The sequence below is a fragment of the Carcharodon carcharias genome, chromosome 1 (genome assembly GCF_017639515.1).
Source record: "Carcharodon carcharias isolate sCarCar2 chromosome 1, sCarCar2.pri, whole genome shotgun sequence".
Taxonomy (NCBI): domain Eukaryota; kingdom Metazoa; phylum Chordata; class Chondrichthyes; order Lamniformes; family Lamnidae; genus Carcharodon; species Carcharodon carcharias.
The window spans coordinates 83,550,092-83,570,359 of NC_054467.1; the positions used below are offsets into that span (position 1 = coordinate 83,550,092).

Below are 20,268 nucleotides of genomic sequence, written 5' to 3' on the forward strand. Positions count from 1 at the left end.
CCATGGCCTTATCTCTGCTTTCCTGATGGTCCCCCGCATAACCCATGACCACCGTGTTGATCAAAAATCTGTCTAACTCAACATTAAATATGCTCAATGAGCCAGTTTCCATGACACAGGAAGAGAATTTGAAAGACTAATGACCTTCTGAGTGAAGAAATTTCTCCTATAATTAAAAAAGACCCTGAAACCAGACCATGATATAAATATTCAACACATCCATCTGGAATGACCATGTCGCTCCTGTGCAACAGAGAGGAACACATTTTTAAATTAACACTGGTGAAACAACAGAAATAGAATTTCAAATGGACACTGTAAGCATTTACAAACTGGTATCCCATGGTGTAATTTCAGGGTCAATATAATCCTTCATTTGAGTTGTGTAGTTACTGGTACCTTACCAAGGTCAGTATTTTGAAACTGGGGGAGAACCGAACAGTCTCCAGGAGTCACAGTTCTGGCCACCACCAATTTTAAACCATTTCTAGTCAACATTTGGAACAGCTAAGACAATTTATCATATTTTGTCAAAAAGCAGACATGGAGGTAGGTAGGCAATATTAGATGGGTTAGATTTGTGTTTGGTCATTTTATTTTTAAAATAGTGCCTTCCAGAGAGATGATAGTATATTTTACCGGCACTAGCCAACAAAAAATGGCTTGAATTTATATACACACCCCACCACTCAGGTACAGGAGTAAGCCAGTTAGCCCCTCAAACTGGTGCCAGCTTATCCTGGAAAATGTATACATCAGGAAAATGGTGATAATCATTCACCATCATCATATGTGCCAATTACAAAGGCACCACTTAAACTGTATTCAGTGCAACAACTATTTCAGGAAGGTCAAATAGTTGTTTGCATCTCTTTAGTACTGCCACCATCAGTCACATGTGGCCTCATAAACTCCTGCAACTGCTGCTTTTAAATATTTCCCTGGTGTGGTGGTGAAACTGACCACAGATGGAAATGACCCGGACCAGCGCATTTGACAATGTGTATTATATATAGAGCTTTGAACATAGTAATAAGTGCAAAAGTGCTTCACAGGAGCATCACCAAGCAAAATTTGACACTAAGCCACCTAAGGATATATTAAGACAGATGACTAAAAGCTTGTTAAAGAGATAGATTTTAAGGAGCATTTTAAAGGAGAGAGGAAGCAAGGCAGAGAGATTTAGAAGGGAATTCTGGAACTTAGAGCAATGTCTGCTGAAGGCACAGCCACCAACAGAGGAGTGACTAGAGTTGGGGATGCTCAAGAGGCCAGGACTGGAGCGCAGATATGTTTGAGAGTATAGGGCTGGAGGAGATTGCAGAGATAGAAAGGGGCCAGGCCATGGAGGAATTTGAAACAAAGATCAGAATTTTAAAAGCAAAGTGCTGCTTCAACTGAAACCACCATAGGTCATCAAGCACAGAGCTGAGGGATGAAAGGGATTTGGTGCGAGTTAGGATATGGTCAGCAGAGTTTTGGATGAGCTCAAGTTTACGTAAGACAGAACATGGGAGGCCAGACAGGAGTGCAGCAGAATAGTCAAGTCTAGAGGTATGTAACAAAGGCATAGATGATGGTTTCAGCAGCAGGTGAGCTGAGGTAGGGGCAGAATCTAGCCACGTTACAGAGGTGGATATTATGGAGATAGAAATAGTCGATCTTAGTGATGGCGCGGATGTGTGGTAGGAAGCTCATCTCAGGGTCAAATATGTCACAGAGGGTGTAAACAATCTAGTTCAGCCTCAAGCAGTTGCCAGGAAGATGGATGGACTCAGTGGCTAAGGAATGGAGTATTTCAGAACATCTTCAGCATAACACTTCCTGTGCCCGCATTCAGAGTATTGTAGTAGATGTACAGAACAACGTAAGTCAGTAGCTCCTTTAAAAGCAGAAAACACACCTATGCTGTAATGGCAAAAATAAAGGATCCCAAACAGCACTGTAACAATCAATTGCAATAGAGCAAATAAAAATATGATCCTGTAGTTCATGTTAAATCTAAATTTGAGTGAAGTTTATAAAATTTATCTCCATAACACCAGTAGGTTTAACAGACCTGATCACAATCAGTGTCAGCAGATAGCACAATCCCACACCATGCTGCCTGCCACCTCCAGAATCTCAGCCAGCACATTACACCGTCACTATTTATACCATCTCTCATGACCTCAGGAAAGTTTACTAATCTCGGATATCCTGTGATTCTTCTTATATGTAATGTAAATCCTGAGCATAATATTTAACTGTTCCCTTTAAGGGCACTCCTCAAGTAAGAAACCCTAGTGATCAGAGAGCAATTATAACTGCTGCCATTTCTGAACTCCTTATTCAAAGCATCAACACCCAGAGTGTATTGGACACATACTAGAATGTAAAGCAGAACATCCAATAGATTAGAAATCTTAAATATAGTGCACACTTCCGGCAACATTTTCCATAACCTTATTAATAACACCCTATTGTAAACAAACTGGGAGACTATTTTCAATCAGCACCCACAGTAAGCACCAAGTTAGTGGAGTAGCTACACTGCCCACCCAGTCATGGCAGTGGCAGCCAAACCTCATTAACGTAACGAACTACAGTCACCTTGCTGCACCTCACCTGTTCTAGTAAAGCGGGAAAGTGGCCAGTTCCCCTACTGAGCCAGCCAACAGATCCAGTGGGGGGGGCAAGGTCCTAAATGCTCTCCTCAGCCCACAAGAAAAAGCTTCCTAGCCATTTTATTGAGCAGTCTTTAACAGTCACTTTAAGAATAATTGATTAGGTCACTCAACAACTGGTATAGCTGGGCAGTTTGTGCATGGCACACACTCCAACCATTAGTACCTGAGAATTATGACCAGCGTAGGGCTCTGAATTGCAGAGTTAAGGACCGCCCCCCCCCCATTCAATATCGGCACACTACTCACCCATTTACAGGCCTGTCTGAAAATTGCATCAGTCTGGCAGTGGACATCGACTGGGCACACTCCTAAATTTCTAATGGCTGTCCACCCAGTTTTCAGGCAGGACGGCAGTGGTAAATTCATCACCTGCCCAGTGTGCCCAGACTGTGAGCAACACCATGGGAAACCTGCTAGTGTATATGCAAGGCCAGTCTTAATTGTTACAAGTAAACATAGCCTGTGGTTATTCGAAAGTTTAACTGTTGTTTGGGCCATGGACTTTGCAGGGTGGAATGTGCTCATCAGTTTGAGGTTGCATTTCTGCAGCACTCAAAATTTAAGATTGTTTTGCATGTATAACAAAGTGTCCTGTTTGGATGGTAACATCTACAGATACTTTTACGAGTTCACATTACCAGCAGACTTGTTCTGCACTGGAAACACTCGCAAAAGTTATTCCTTATAACTTCTTTTTTCTACCATAGGAAAATACCAAAGCTATAATTAGAATTTTCCAGATCAGATTGTAGTTTTACTCTACTTGCATTTGTACATATACATTTGTATAAGGCTAGCCCGTCAGAAATTAGTTAAAATAAATGTTTTTCAGTCATTTCAGGACTGAAACAGTTAATCTGGAGACATGTTAAACTGTGCCAAGACAATGTGTAGAAAGTTTTATGAACATAACTGCATGACATTTAACTGCCGGAATCAGACGAGCCTCCTGTGATGTAACCTCATGCAGATGAGGTTGGAGCAGTCAGAACAGGGCTCCTGCTTTTTGATTGGCCAGTTTTCTGTCAGAAGACATCATAAGATGATCAGTATTGGTCAGTTGATCTCAGTTAAACAGGGTAACACTAAGTGCTTATAGCACATGGCTGAGACAGCTACAAAATGAAAGGATTGCAAAACAAAATAACCTAGAACTTTGCTTTCATGTAGAAATTCTCCCCTCTAATAAGTGGCTGAATTTATTTTTGTTTCAGTTTATATATTAGTCATACTTCACCATGAAGAGCTTTGCTAAAAATGCACATATGAATGCTTCCATTAAAACATTATGTAAGAAAAATAATGCTGGGCTTTTAACAGGTATGTCACCAACTGCTAGTTTATTCTCAAAGAAAACTGTACAAAGTTATTAGAATACCTACTTCCCATTCATTAATTTCACAACAAAGAACACTGCATATGTTCACCTATTTTCTAAGCTACAGGCAACACGAAATATTAAGTATTCTTCCCTGGAAGGATCCAGTCACAATCAGATGTTTATTGTGTATACTAAGTAGAAAACTACAGGAATAATAAAACCCATTTCAATTATAGCTTACATTTATAGAGTGCCTTTGACATAGCCCCAGGGTGCTTCACAGGAGCATGACCAGGCAGAATCTGACACTAAGACAAAGGAGGAGATTTTAGGGCAAGTTACTAAAAGCTTACTCAAAGGGGTAGCTATTAAGGAGCATTAAAAAGAGAAAAGATTCAGGGAGGGATTGGCAATGCTTAGGACCTGGGCAGCTGAAGGGCACATCTGCCAATGGTGGGGTGACCGGAAGCCAGGGAGGCACAAGAGGTATACATGAATTCTTAGAGGGTTGTGAGGCTGAAGGGAGTTAGAGGTAGGAAAGGGGAAGGCCTTGGAGAGAGATCTGAACATAAGGATAACAATTCTAAATTTTAAGAGGTGGCGGACCAAGAGCTAATGTGGATCAATGATTAGAGGGATATATTTATTTCCAATATTAATTGCTAATCTCACAAGAATATTCTCAACTACAATATTATTTTTAAAAATAGTAACATTAAGCTGCAGGATTTTATTTTTTGCAGCAGAAAGCCTACTACCACAAAGGGGGCCTTGGCAATGCTCTTCACCAAGGATGAAAGACTCAAAGTACTAAAGCACACTTCTACCTTAAGTGAGAAACTAAGGTATTTCTCATGATCAAAAGATCTCCCGGAATTCACTGCAGCTACAGTTTCAGGCACAGCACAGGAACAACAGGTTTGTATTCAGTGCAGGAGTGCAGGGAAGATTGAACTGTAGGGCAGGGCAGTGCTGGACTGCAACAGGAATCACTTTGCTCAAATGCGTTAAAACAAATCATGCTGATTGATATTAACCCTCTTCATCATTTGCAGCAATCATGTTTTAAACAGAAATAACAGCAAGTCGCAATCATTGCAGAAACTGACTTATTATAGGTTGTTCGCACAGGCTCAAAAACAAACATAGAAAAGGAGATCTTATCAGGGTCTGAATCCTAATCATAAGATTGCAAAATCTTTGAGTGACATTTTCATTTATTTTACCTGCTTGCTTTGAACACTTTTCTTTAAGTACTCCCCCAGGACTTGTATGGCAGCAGAAATAACGTCAACTCCCATAAATAAGAATAAAAAAGCTGATCCTAGTCACATCCGATGACAGAATCTTTATACGTCCCCACTGAATGTTAAGTTCTATCCTACACTACACATTAAAATCATTAAAACCCTCCCCTACATTGTTAGCAATATGGTCTTACGTATAGCAGGGTCATTTATTTACCAAAAAACATTGTTGGAGGTCATTACAAAAACATGATTTTATTCTGCTTGCAAATTAAAATTCACAGACAAAATTTACTTTTCCTTGTTCTAAAATCTGAATGTACTATTTTGTGTGATGCCGACCCTGAACAATTCAAGAGATAAATATGCAGATTAATGAATGGTCAAATTTGAAACCCTTAATATTTAGAGGCATTCTGTGATAAAATGTTAAGCAACTCATTTTATTCAAAGGAAGCAAGAGAGTCATTTTACACAATATCCAACCACATCACACTTTGCTGCATCAATACAAGTCATGCCTGTGTGTGTACATTTAATTTATAAATCAAAGTACTGCCCTAAACGTTCACACCCATTCCCATGAATAGAGCGTCCATTTTTACAATGGTGTGGAATAACCACATAAGCAGAATTAAAAGAAAGTGTGGAAGAGAAGGTTCCTATTTTCAAAACCATAAGGTTCACTTTCCTCGAAACATTAACTGTTTCTCTCTCTAGAAGCTGCCAGACCTGCTGAGCATGTCCAGCACTTTGTTTTTATTAGCTTCACTTTTGTTATGTGTATGTGTAAGGGCTCATTATATATGAAAGTAAACAAATATATATTCTCAATTCCAGCAGGCACAGTAATATTATAAGGACATGGAAAGAATTTTGCTTAAAGGAAAGTAGATTTTGCCAACAAGGTCATACTTATACCTAGGGATAATCCATGACACGAGAATATTGCTTCATGCCAGCTATAATGGAAACAGACTACGAGGTAGTTACATTTTTTGCAAAAATAACATTTACAGACAAAGGCCATCTACAACTCTTCTAACACTTTGGCAACTCATTTAAGCAGACTGAAATATTACTTCATTATATAATTTCTGCTGCCTCAGCTAGTGCAACCCTTTCTACGGGACTGGGAATGTAATTCATTTAAATTGGATCAATCACGAAATTGATATAAGCGACAAAAAACATAAACAGGCAGTTCATATTCGTTAAAGAAGTGAAGAACTTCGACACTAGCCCAAAATCATCAGTGGGTTTAGTATTCCAAATGCATTCCTCCACACACACTTTGGATACAAATACTGGACTGACATCTGTTGTTAGCAAGCCATGGAAAGTCAATATTTCCCGTAGGATCGTTACCCGTGGCAAATGATTAAGCGTCAATAGCTTAATTGCATCTGTTTAGTGTAAAGTCGTGCCTTTGATTTATTTTTGTACCGTTCCTGCATAAAATGGATCTGACGTGAATGCCTGCTTCAGCAAGTAGGGGGCGGTTCGCGCCGGGCTGTCTGCACGTGTTTCAATGTCTGCTCAAGGATTTTCTGTAAATTTGTAGCGAAATAAGAAGGTTGCCTCAGATTTGGACTAACTAAAACACAGCCGAAAGACAGCTGCTTTTCAAAAGATTTACCCGCCCCACAAGGTCTGATCTTTATTATCCAACATAAAGTAGCCGATATGTCGGTGGTGAACCAGACACAACCTCTTGACTGTGTATGAAAGGATGGGAATGGCTCCAGAAAGCCGGAAAAGAATTGCTGATAGGCAGCCGGTGAAGTGGCCAACGCAAGTGCTTCTCGCAACCTCCAGCAGCAGGTAGACAGACTGCTTGTAATATAAGGGAGGGGGAAGGCAGAGGCAGGATTAAATTAGCAGTACCTGAACAGATTTCCTTTTAAATATAAAGAGCCATTAAACAAAGCATAATTTGGCGTTACCTAGAAATACCACAATGGAGCGGGAGGAAAAATGCAAATACATGTTTTCTGCAGCAAGTCTTCTAGCAAACATCACTCACCAGTTTTCCTGCATCCATTGAATGGCTTCTCTCTCGTTGAACTGTCTCTCGAATTCATATTCCTGCAGCGCCAGCACTGACATGCTCCCAGCTTTTCAATGTTTCTAACAACTGCTGGTCGTGAGGAAGTTGTCCTGCCTCCTCCTGCCTGCTGCTGCTGTGCTCGCTCCGCTCTGATTGATGGACAGATTAGGCATCGCGCGCTCGCCTGTTCAACATTCGCTTCCTCCTCTTCCTCACTTCACACACCAGCCCCGAACTGGACCCAACCCGGCTTCCGCGCGGTCCTATCGCCCGTTATCACGCTAAGCCTATTAATTGTCTACTCCCTCAGTTGGATTTATTCTCCCTCACTTTCTAAATTACTTTCATTTTTCGATTGATCATTTGTTTTTTTTTTACAAAAAGAAAGTACAAAGAATATTAAACTTGCAAAAACTTCACTGGAGGGGTGGGATTCTCTACTCCTCCAGTGGGTCTGGAGGCTCGTAGGTTGAGTTTTTCAAGGCTAAGATGGATATTTCTTCTGGATTCCAAGGGATTTGGGGATCAGGCAGGAAATTGGAGTTGAGATCGAAGATCAGCCCTTCCTTCATCTAATGGCTGAAGGAGCCATATGGCCCTCCTGCCCCTATTTCTATTTTCTTATTATTCTTATGGTATTAGGGTTCCAATTAGATTTAAAACATTTGCATAAGATTATATAAAATTAATATTAAACCAAATGGCATTGTTACTGATGCAATGCATAATGTCACAACTTTTTTTTCTGATCAAGTAATGTCTGACAGCAAGCAATTTCAATCAGCATACTTATCTCAAAATCAACCAAGGAAAAAAACTGGCATTCATCTATTGTCCCTCATTACTTCAAGACATCCCAACATGCTTTACAGCCATGAAGTACTTTTGAAGTGCAGCCACTGTTGTAAAGTAAGAAACACAGCAGCTAATTTGTGCACAACAAGATCCCACAAATCTCAATGTCGTTTGGTAGTATTGAACTTGAGTATTGCTTAAAAAATAGACTTTTTTGTCAATGCTTGTCATCTTGCACTCATCAGGTCAATTCGAAATAGTAAATGTAAAGGGAACAACAATTAATACTGTATGAGAAGAGAGTGCTGATTGGTTGGCAAATGAACTCTGATTGGTAGAGGCTTTGCCATGGAAAATGCACCAGTTGATAGTGACTGACAGTTAACTGCTAAGCATTGTTCAAAATTTAAACCAGGCAGCTTGACTCTGGTCAAGATATTGCCCTGCGGAATGAAACAGTGAATGGCTGTCACTTATTTTGTTTAGCTGAAACTTCTTTCTTTCTGCAAAGAACAGGTCTCTGTGTATTAATATGTGTAGCTTCAGTACACACAAATGCACCACACTGTGAGCCCAACTGACAACCTTAAGTTGGTTGTAAGCATAATTCTTAGCACACCGAGGATTATTTAACAAATGTTGTCCAATTGTGGAATCACATACAATGTTAACCACTATGTTTTGAGTTTTGCAAACATGGGCTGGTTGGATACAGTCTGTATCTTGCCCATTGTGAACAGTGAAGGGACATGCTGTTTAATATGATCTGCCAGCCTTTGGGACGTGCAGCCTACATACTTAGCATCACACTGGCACTGAAATTCATATGCTACGTTACTCATTTGTGTGATAGACAGAAAGTCCTTTTGGCTTGACGGCAGCATCCTGTTAATGGTGAACACCACTTGTGTTGCTACTGCATAGCAGCAACATGAAACAGCTAGCAATGTGTTGCTTAAATTTTTGAGATACCTTGCCCTTCCAGATTAACCTAGGGTAGACTGGGCACTTTTCAGGGCTGAAAGTGGCGGCCTTAGGCCCTTTCATCAATACAGTGTGAAATGATCTGATCTTGGCAGCCATTATCCTGCAGGATGTCTTTGATGCCCCCTATTTCAGGATCAAGCTTGCATGGTGAGCAAATGGCTCAGGCCTTGTTTACAAGGTTGCTGATAAGACCAATCTTATAGCTTGTGGAACTGTAAGAATTCCAATGCATATATTAACCAGTGAAGGAAGGCTTCTGTTATATCATGGTAGAGAACCCCATGGCAGATTTATCAACTAGTATGTCAAGGAAGGGGAGTTCATTTGAATGTGGCTGCAAGTAATAATTTCCTTACATGTCTTAATGGGCTCCATCCTGCTCTGAAATTCACCTTCGAAATGGAGCAGTCTCTATCAATAACAGTCCATTTGCCAATCAATCTGCTTACACACTGAGCACACTCAGCCTTGCAACAAAGAACACCCAGCCTTGCACACTCGGCACACCCGGCCTTGCAACTTGGAACACTCAGATTTGCACACTTGGCATGCCCAGGCAAGAACACTCGGGATATGCATGCTTGCACACTTGGAACATTTAAGCTTGCACACTTGGCACATCTGACCTTGCAATCTGGAACACCCAGGCTTGCACACTCGACGCAGCCACACTTAGGCACTCAGAACACACTGGTTTGCGCACTCAGAACATGCAGGCTTCCACACCCAGAACACGCAGAATTGCACATTTAGAACACACAGGCTTGCACACACAGTACACCCAGGCTTGCACACACAAAGCACCCAGTCTTGCACACTCAGGACACACAGGTTTGCACACTCAGAACACCAGGTCCCCTCACTGTTGCTGGGTCAAAATCTAGGCACTCCCTTCCTCACAGCATTGTGGGTGTATCTTAACCACATGCACTGCAGCGGTTCAAGAAAATAACAATAGGAACCTAAGAAATAGGAGGAGTAGGCCATTTGGCATGCGAGGCCTCTCTGCCATTCAGCAAGATCGTGGCTAATCTAATCATGTCTTTAACTTCACTTTTCTGTCTGCCCCCATGCCCCTGCACCCCCCATAACCTTTGATTCCCTTGTAGATCAAAAATCTGTCTAACTCAGCTTTGATTATCGTCAGTGACCCGGACTCTATTTCTCTCTGGGATAGTGAGTTCCAAAGATTAATGGCCTTCAGAGAAGAAATTCCTGCTAATCTCCAATTTAAGTGGGAGACCCCTTATATGGAAACTGTGCTCCCTAGTCCCAGCTTCTCCCAAAAGGGGAAACATCATCTCAGTATGTAGTCTGTAAACTCCCTTCAGAATCTTTTATTTTTCCATAAGATCACATCTCATTCTTTTAAATTCCAATGAGTATAGATCCAACTTACTCAACCTTTCCTCATTAGACAATCTGTTCATCCCAGGAACCAGCCTAGTGAGCCTTCTCTAAACTGCTGCCAATGCAAGTAGATCCCTCATTAAGTAAGGAGACCAAAACTGTAATCTAGGTGTGATCTCATAAATGCATTGTATAATTGTAACAAGAATTTCCATAATTTTATACTCCATCCCCCTTGCAATAAAGGCTAACATTCCATTTGCCTTCCTAATTACCTGCTGCACCTACATGCTATTTTTTTTGTGATTCATATACGAGGACACCCAGATCCTTCCATACTGCAGCATTCTGCAGTCTCCCTTCATTTAAATAATATTCTGCATTTCTATTCTTTCCATCAAAATGGACAACTCACTTTTTCTCACATTACACTCCATCTACCAAATTTTTGCCCACTCACTTAACCTATCTCTATCCCGTGGCAGACATTTGGGGCCATTTTTTTTATCATGGATGCAGGAATTGGGGTTAGGGAATTTTCCCTGCTTCTGACCAGGCAGGATTTTCAGCTCTTGGAGGAAAGGCTGGCCTGGAGTCGGACACGGACATGGGCCAATTCTGAGGCAGTCAGGTTAAAAGGCCTGCCTCCATTCCCAGAGATATTGGCCCAATTCTACAGATTGATGTAAAGCCCCATTCACCCTCAGCCCCATAATCCCTTACCCCCTTCACACCCTTTCACCTCTTTCAGCCCCATCACTCCCCATCTCCCCTAGCCCACTCATGTGTTATCTACTTTATAAAGATAAACTCACAAGCCCTATGGTAATATTTGGAAGTTGTTGAAAAACTTGTAGATCTATCAAAATAAACAGACATCACTTGAATAGGCCTTTCAAAAACCATTATTCTCTTCAGAAGCTCATAAATCAGTTAAAAATAAATAAACTGACATTCCCCAGGACAGCTGCCTAAACAAACTCTGCAGTACAGAATCCATCATTGACTTTGAAGGCAGCCAAAAGCTCAGACATCTGCTAAAACTTTCAAACAGCCATACAGATGGCTGAGCTCTTCTGCAAAGAATGAATGACAGCAATGGAGTTTAAACAATTAGCTCTGGATCTCACATTTGGGTTGGTCATTCAATATTGCACAACATAGAATAACACTTTAACCAGTGAATAATATATATTTAACTTATCTGAAGACTTTTCCACTTTACAATGCTGTTCTTCCACTTGACAGTTGTCACAATTAACAGCCTGGTAGCCACATTTTTTAATGGTCACTTACCTTTTCCAATCACAGCATTGTCAGCACTCGCTTTAGTAAACATAGGTATAATTCAGGCTGCAGCATTTCCTAGTGAACTGCAAAGGAGTGGGGGTGAGGGACGCAGTTTTTACTCACCTTTTATATTCTTCCCACCTCTAATCCTTAGTTCAATCCTCCACTCTGCAGGTATGATTTAGCAGGCTTCCAAAACATGGCCGCCTCACTGAAAATTGCAGAAGTTTTGAAATGTTCCCTCCTAGAATGAAAGCAACTTCTAAACAGCAACGTGTAGGGTTCCCAACCCACCCTCTTCCCTGCACCATTGAAAATAGCAGCACAAGAAATGGAGATGGGCCTTCCTCTTTCACCACTCAGCAGCCATATTTTCAAATTCCTGATTCCATGTGATTCTGAAATGGGACTCCAAAATCTGGCCAAATGAGGTACTCCTCACAACTTGGTTTCCAGCCTATCTTTGTATCGTCAGCAAATTTGGTTACAACACAGTTGGTCCCTTCATCCAAGTCATTAATATAGATAAGTAGTTGAGGCTGCAGCACTGATCCCTCTGGCATTCTACTAGTTCCAATTTGACAACTTAAAAACAACCTATTATCCCAACTCTCTTATTCCTGTTAATTAGTCAATCATCGATCCATGTTAATATATTACCCTCAACACCATGAGCTCTTATCTTTTGTAGTAACTTTTTATGTGACACCTTATCGAATGCATTTTTGAAATCCAACTCCACGACATCTACTGGTTTCCCTTACACTGTTTGTTACATCCTCAAAGAGCTCTAGTAAATTTGTCAAAGACAACTTCCCTTTCATAAAACAATTTTGACTCTGCTTGATTGTATCCTTCTCCAGTTCTCTGCCTGAAGGCAAGTCTGACCCACAGCACCCCAAACTCCGCCATAGTTAGGGCAAGGAGGCAAGTTCCAAAACCATCCAAGCTAAGATGGGGATTGAACCCTTTGGTTTTGGCACCAAGTTGATCCACAGTGGTCATCCAGCCAAGTGAGGCAACTGGCCCCCACAAGGAATTTGAGTTGTTGTGGCAACATATACTTCTACATGCCTGCTGTAGTCTTGCACTATGGATAGTGATGGTTGAGGGTCCAATTTCTTTCCATCACATGACTGACCAGCAACCTCTCACGCTCTTACTGCCTGACACTGGTGTATGTTGGAAGTTGATACACAACCTCTTTGGCTGCATTATGAATGTACCTCATTTGGCCAGCAAGTCATTGAGTGGGACTTGTAGCCAGAGCTTCTGCCTTATGCTACCCACAAGACTACCTTTAATTGCATTAAGAGTTTCTAAATGTCCTGCTACTATTTCTTCAATAAAGGATTAAAGCATTTTTCCAGTGACAGATGTTAGCCTAACTGGCCTATAATTTCCTGCTTTCTGCCTCCCTCCTTTCTTGAATAGAGGTGTTACATTTGTAATTTTCCAATCTGCACGGACCTCTCCAGAATCTAGCAAATTTTAGAAGATTACCACCACAGCCATCAGTTTAAAGACCCTGTGATGCAGGCCATGATTGAGGTCCACAGGGCTCATCAGCCCTTAGTCCCATCAGTTTACCTATACTTTTTCTCTAGTGATTGTAATTGTTTTAAATTCTTCCCTCCTCTTTGCCCCTTGATGTTCTACTATTCTTAGGATGTTTTTTTGTGTCTTCTATTGTTTCTTTCCCAAGTCAAACTAACTTCTAGAATGACCTCCAGCACCTGCCAAAATCCACCGCCCCTTTAAGAGGTGTAAATTAGCTCTAAGTAGTGCATACTGGCTTGAATTTGTGCTATCCTATCCTGACTTTGCACCCCCTCCTCAGGCAAGGAGCCAGCCAGCAGTGTGCTTAATCCCACATTGTGATCTCAGGGCCTGTGTTCAGCTGCTATCCAATTTTACACAACAAAAAACAGAATTACCTGGAAAAACTCAGCAGGTCTGGCAGCATCGGCGGAGAAGAAAAGACTTGACGTTTCGAGTCCTCATGACCCTTCAGCCAACTTTACTTGCTTGATTTCTCCAAAGACATTTTTTTGCTGGTTTCCCAAATTCCACAATTTATAAATCCAAAATCCCACAACCCTTCACCAAGTCCCACAAAGCCATCATCGCTGTCCTCATTAACCTCCTCTAACTCTCTGTTCTCCAGTGCACTAAATTTAAAATGCTTGCCTTCTTTACAGAATCCTTTAATGGGCTTGCCCCATCTTACCTCCTCAAATTCCTTCAGTGTGATATCCCAGCCTATGTCCTTTGGCCCACCGACATTGGCTTCCTGTGTACCCCGACTCCTTCATCAGTAGTAGCGCCTTCAGCCACCCCAGCCCTACTTCTGGAACTCTGACCCGAAGCTTTATAACTCTGCTACTTATCTCCTTGAGGAAGCTTCCTTTTTGACTGTGCCTTTATTCAACTCTCCAAACTCCTTGACTACTACAAGATATCCATTCTCCTCTATGTGAAACACTTTGGGATGTCTTGTTCTGCTAAAGGTACTAAAAAATGTTAAATTGTTTCTGGAGGTCAGCTCATAATGGTAACAAATATAATCTGAGTTACAGCAATAATCTATTGTTATCACATCAATGGTTGTGTCATTGTGCAATACTTTTTGTACTAACTTGAGTCTTGGGATACATTTTATCAGAATACAGTACTCACTTTCTTTCTCATCTCTCTATATGCTCTGCTGGGGAATGCACAATATTCTGCCACAAATCTTAACAGTCAAATAGTGACATTGTTTAAAAAATGATTTCATTTGAAAATTTTATTGCTCAAATATTTTTGAAAATTAATGCTAGTGTCAGCTTGGTTCAGTAATTAATACTTTCACTTGAGAATTAGCAAGTTATGGGCTTAAGCATTGTTCCAGTGCTGCACCACTGGATACTGGGTGGAATCATATCAGATTTGCACTAATTGAGGATCCTGCACCACATCACCCCTCTCTTAACGCAAATGTGAGTGTTCTCTCTCCTGCTTTTGACTCTGCTGCCACGCACTACTTATCTCTACTTTGGTTCACAGGGAGCAGTGCCAAGAGACCAACACCCTCAGCCAGACAGTCCCTCAGCTCCATCCACATCCTCACTTCCAGCCAAGAGGGCACCTCCTCCATTGAAGACCTGGAAATAAGCAGCCTGGAAGACCCGTCACAGCGCTTACCCATGCCCTCCACCAGCCCAGCGACACAAACCTCAGTGGGACTTAAATCTAGAGCAGGCTCGGGTTCACGACCTGGTGGTCACCGCATGGACACATGTCTGCAGCAGCAGGAGGCAGGTTCAGCTGAGCTCCCGGCACTTGGAGGACTGCTGGGGATCAGGCATCTTTGAGGTCTGAGTCAGATGATGAGCCTCTGGATTTGGTCTTCCCACTTGGAGAATCAACAGAAGGCATGGGAACGTCACACACAGCTGTTGGAAGCCCTCAACAGAGTGGCACGTGAGTCAGAGGAGTGCATCCTCTTGCTCTCTGATGAAGTGGTGCCCACATGTGTGTGCATGGAGATCTCCATGGGGAGGATGGTGGATGCCATGGAGACTCTAATCCAGAAGAACGTGGAGATGTGTGCAGACCTTCACTCCTTTGTGGGAGCTATGGGTGAGTTCCTGCAGTAGCAACACGAGAGAGAAATGGGACACCTCGATGTCCCTCCAAGTGCTCCTTCCCCTCAAAGAGTCAGGTCGGGGCCTGCAAGCACCCGAAGGGAGGAGGAGTGGCTGCTGAACACCCCTGGGTCATTCACTCCAGAATCTCGGAGGCTGCCCTCTCCCTCCAAGTCCCCTTTGCCTGTGGGCTCCTCAACCTCGTCCTCTGTCACCACAGAGGGAACAGCTGGCCAACGAGTGATCCTGGAGGAGAACTGTGTATGTGGCAGGGTCTTTTGGAGCAACGTGCAAGTAATCTCCCACTCAGGTGGATCCTTCACATATCATACTCAACTCAATGTCCTGAGCATTTTCATTGCTGTCTGCTAGGGTTCGCTTTCAATTGTCCATCTGAGCTTACCTGCATATCTACCCACCCAATGATCACACTTTCATCAGCACCTGATCTCGCCCACTACCACTGTCATTTCATTTTTGATTGAGACAGCATGGCCTGGATTTGCATTTTTATCAACTCCCCCATCTTTTCCCCTCCACCAGTCACCCATTCCTTTCCCCCATCACTGTTGACCCCCTGGCATCACCTTCCACCTCCCCCCCAAGGCCTATCAGACACAACTCTTTTCCTTTGGTGACGTCCAGATGAATGTGCACGTTCCCTTCCTTTCCTAAAATCCCAACCCCATCAACATTCACCTCCCCAACCTCCTCCTTCCCACCTCCAGGGTCCATGCCTTCCTCTGAGTCCCTGCCAGCCCCACCCTTGCTGTTCCTTCTACCACTACCCTAGAACCATCACTCTCCCACCCTGCTACCTCATTCTATACTCTGTAATACTCACCCTTCCTTCATTCCATGCCCACCTTCAGTTCACTCCCCTGGAGGCAGTTGTGGGCTCATCACAGCCCTCCCTTGCACATTCACCTGGACATCCCCCCCTAGAGCCCTTCCCCCCCAGAACTGCCCAACCCCTTGGTACTCCCTTCATGCTCACTTAGTCCTTACCCCCTCCCGAATCTTTCCTCCAGTCTTACTTCTTCCACCAGCAGTACTATTCCCTTCTTCCTGACTCCTTCAGGCAACCTTACTTCTTCGTCCACCTTTACTTCTTCCTCCAGCCTTACTTCATCCCCTCCCTGCACTCCTTCCTCCCCACGGATTCTCTCCCCTCTCCACACTCCTTCCTCACCCCAGACTCCCTCCCTTCTCTGTACTCCTTGCTCCAAACTGACTCCCTCCCCTCCCTGCACTCCTTCCCCCCGGTCTGAACTCCTTCCCTTACACCTTCCACCTCCCTTACAGCTACCTCCCCAGTTGCTGTCTTCTCCCGGGTTACCCCTGCTCCTGCCCATACTCCCTCAGCCCCTCCCAACCTCACCCCATTCTGACACCTTCAATCCCGCCCCCACTTCCAACCTCACACCATCATCACACCTCTTCCTCTGCCAGTCTATCTGAGACCTTCCTTTCGCACCTCCTCGGTATATCTTCCTCTCCCAAACACAGCTGGATTTCCTCTCCATTCCCTCAACCATCATCCGTTGTGAGCAAATCCTCAACGGTGATTTTCCAACTTTCGTGGGCTACTTCACAGCAGAGTTATCTCCATGAAAATTCACCCAGCATGCCATGGACATCCCTCCAGTGTGCCATTGGTGCCATACGCCAGCATCTTCTGCTCCTCAGATGTCCATGATGCAAGAAATGCCCTGGCAGTAAGTCCCAACATATGTACATCACACTTGTCAAGATGTATTCTGCACCGACTTGTCATCATGCCGACATGGGTGGACGATCCAGTGTGGGGGAGGGGATGAGTCCGGTAGGCTGGCCTTATAGTAGTATGCAGATGTATTACAATGAGGCTCCCGACACCTGATGGCGGGGAACGCAACTGGTCATAGACGGGCTGAGCGGACGATCGCAAACTGGTCTCACGATGTCGTGAAACCGATTTTTGGGCTTCTCGTCCGCTCATGCCACTGAGCATGCCCGACCCCAGCAGGCACAGCCGATTCCACCCACTGCCTTTTGAATGATATGTCAAACAGACTTTGTCTACCTGGATCTGAAAGATTGCCTAGCAATGGTTGAAGAAACATATGGCCATTAATTGACACCAGCAAGAAAACAGATCATCTAACCATTCAGCTCATTTGCACTCTGTAAGATTTTTGTCTGTGCAATTTACCAATTTAGCAACATTGAGTTTACTTCAAAAGCAATTCATTGGGTGCAAAGCAGTTTGGGATGTGTTGCAGTTTTAAAAGATGCTAAATAAATATAAGTACCTTCTTGTTAATATCTTAATAGTAACGCTTTATCAATTCTTGGCTCAGAAGCTATGAATGGACGATAATTTTAAAGCTCTCCTATCTAGTTTATGAAATAAGCATATCAAGATCAATGTTTCTGAATTTGTGTCCAAGGGAACACCCCTTGCATCAGTGCTAAGGTCAGGAGAAGGAAATGGGAACTAATTTTGTCAGCTTTCTCGCACCTTCACATTATTCCCAGATTTCTAGGGCTTCTCCAGGGAGACATACCTGGAATTGCGTCTGCAATAAGTACTGCTCCACAATTATCATGATAATAGGACAAAGACAGAATATAAGCAAAGGTTAGCTGCTAACAGTAAAAGGAATCCAAAATCTTCTGTAAGAATACTATACTTAAGTGAATGGTGGGCCAACTGAGGACAAAAAGGGACAATCTTCCTGTGGAGGCAGAGGGCATGACTGAAGTACAAGGTGCATGCTTTGCAGATACTCCGCAGATGCAATCTATTGTGGATAAATGCGAAGTAATGCACTTTGAGAGAAGCAATATGGTAGTATAACTTACATGGTATAATTTTGAGGTCAGTGCACTAACAGAAGGACGTTAGGGTGTATGTACACAAATCTTTAAAGGTGGTCCAGCAAGTTGCTAAGTTGGTTCAGAAAGCATATGGAAGACTTGGCTTTGTAAATAGGGGCATTGAATACAAAAATAAGGAAGCCATGATAAACCTTTTCAAATCTCTGTTTGGGTCTCAGCCGGGCTATTTCTTACAATTCTGGGCACCATGCTTTAAGAAGGAGGTCAAGGCCTTGGACAGAGGACAGGTGAGATTTACCAGACAGATTAAGTGAATAGGCAAGAACTTGACAAATGGAATATAATGTGGGAAAGTGTGAAGTTATCCACTTTGGATGGAAAATAGAAAAGGTGAATATTTTTTAATGGTGAGAAACTGGGAAATGTCAGTCTTCAGGGAAAGCTGTGTCCTGGTGCACAAATGTTAACATGCAGGCACAGCAAACAATTAGGAATGCAAATTACATGTTCGCCTTTTTTACCAAAGGGATTGGAATATAAGGGTGAAGGAGTCTTACTGCAATTGTACAGAGCCCTGTGAACAGCTGTGGTCTCCTAAGGAAGGACATACTAGCCTTAGCGGGAGTGCAACAAAAGTTCTCTAGACTGGTTCCTGGGATGAGGGGATTATTCAATGAGGAGAGATTGAGATCTTGCCTTTGAAGGCAAGGCCTACCTTCCCTAAAATTTAGAAGAGTGAGAAGTAATCCCATTGAACTGTATAACATTCTTAAAGGGTTTGATAGGATAGATACTTGGAGGATGATTCCCTTGACTGGGAAATCTAGAACTAAGGGTCACAGTCTCAGAGAAAGGTGTTGGCCATTTTGGCCTGCGATAAGGGAAATTTTCTTTGCTCAAAGGTTTGTAGATCTTGGAATTCTCACCCAGAGAGCTGTGGTTGTTCAGTAATTGAGCATATTCTAGATAAAGATCAGTAGATTTTTGGATACTAAGCGAATGAAGGGACATAGTGCAGGAAAATGGAATTTGGGTAGCTGATGGACTATGATCAGATTGAATGACGGAGCAGGCTCGAAGAGGCAAATATCCTACTCCTCTTATTTCTTATGCTGTAATGTACCAGGATGATACCAGGGATGAGGTGTTTCACTTATGTGAAGAGATTGGAAAAGTTAGTTTTGTTTTCCTTAGAGCAGAGAAAGTTAACTGGACACCCAATAGAGGCGTTCAAAATTATGAGTAGGCAGTAGGATGTCTGGGGCAGCATATAGCTGGCTGTGGCCAGTTAACATGTTACTGCAGGGGCTAATGTCCAGTTGAGGACAGTGCCCTGCCTCCTATAATTGCCAGCCAAATCAGAGGGTCAGCAGCTTTGTGGCCTCGGCAGCATCGTGGCTTACGGTGGCCTTTATTAAGTTTACAGCTGCAGGATGAGGATGCCTCAAAGGCAGGGCACACTCGAAGAGTGTTGGGTGCAGGTTGCAGCTGCATATGAGGACGCCTCAATTGCAGGGTGCACTCATAGAGTAATAGAGTCATAGAGGTCCACAGCACAGAAAAAGGCCCTTTGGTCCATCGAGTCTGCACCGAGTCTACTCGAAGAGTGGTGAGTATACTTGGAGAAACAGATCAGGCAGACCCCGTCCTGAGTGTGGAGCAGGGTGGTCTAGTGGGACGGTGGGAATACATTGAGGTGACCATTGCCATGTCGAATGGAAGACATTGAGCTGCCACCCCACCACCCCCACTAATGTTTCCTCCTGCCATATTGCCAGCCCTCCCACCAAAATTTAGCCAATAGATTTTAAATAATTTGTAAAAGAACTAGATGGGGTGGAGGGTTGGGGCAGGGGAGTCGTGGTGCATTAGTGGTTGCCACAAGGCAGGGGCTGCCATCGCCAACGGAGGGTCCTCCATGGGCCGTGGAGGTTCCATCAAAGAGGGTTCCCCTCCCGGAACTAATTTCAGTGAAGGGCCCTCCCATTGAAGGCAAAATAGCCGTGGAGGAAGGGAGTAGCACTTGATTGATAACTTAAGTGGCTCTATTGGCAGTGCGCTGAGGTGACCATCACTGGCAATATGCCATGTCAACAGGAAGACAGTG

General features: G+C 43.1%; 1 protein-coding gene across 1 annotated transcript in view; it reads right to left on the reverse strand.

The window, feature by feature from the left end:
* Nucleotides 1-7,506, reverse strand: part of elovl6 (ELOVL fatty acid elongase 6) — a 119,021-nt gene extending 111,515 nt beyond the window's left edge. The window contains exon 1 of the mRNA XM_041186743.1: nucleotides 7,264-7,506. Within this exon, the coding sequence (XP_041042677.1) occupies nucleotides 7,264-7,346 (83 nt within the window). The 5' untranslated portion in view covers nucleotides 7,347-7,506. The remainder of the gene's footprint in view (nucleotides 1-7,263) is intronic.
* Nucleotides 7,507-20,268: the final 12,762 nt, after the last annotated feature.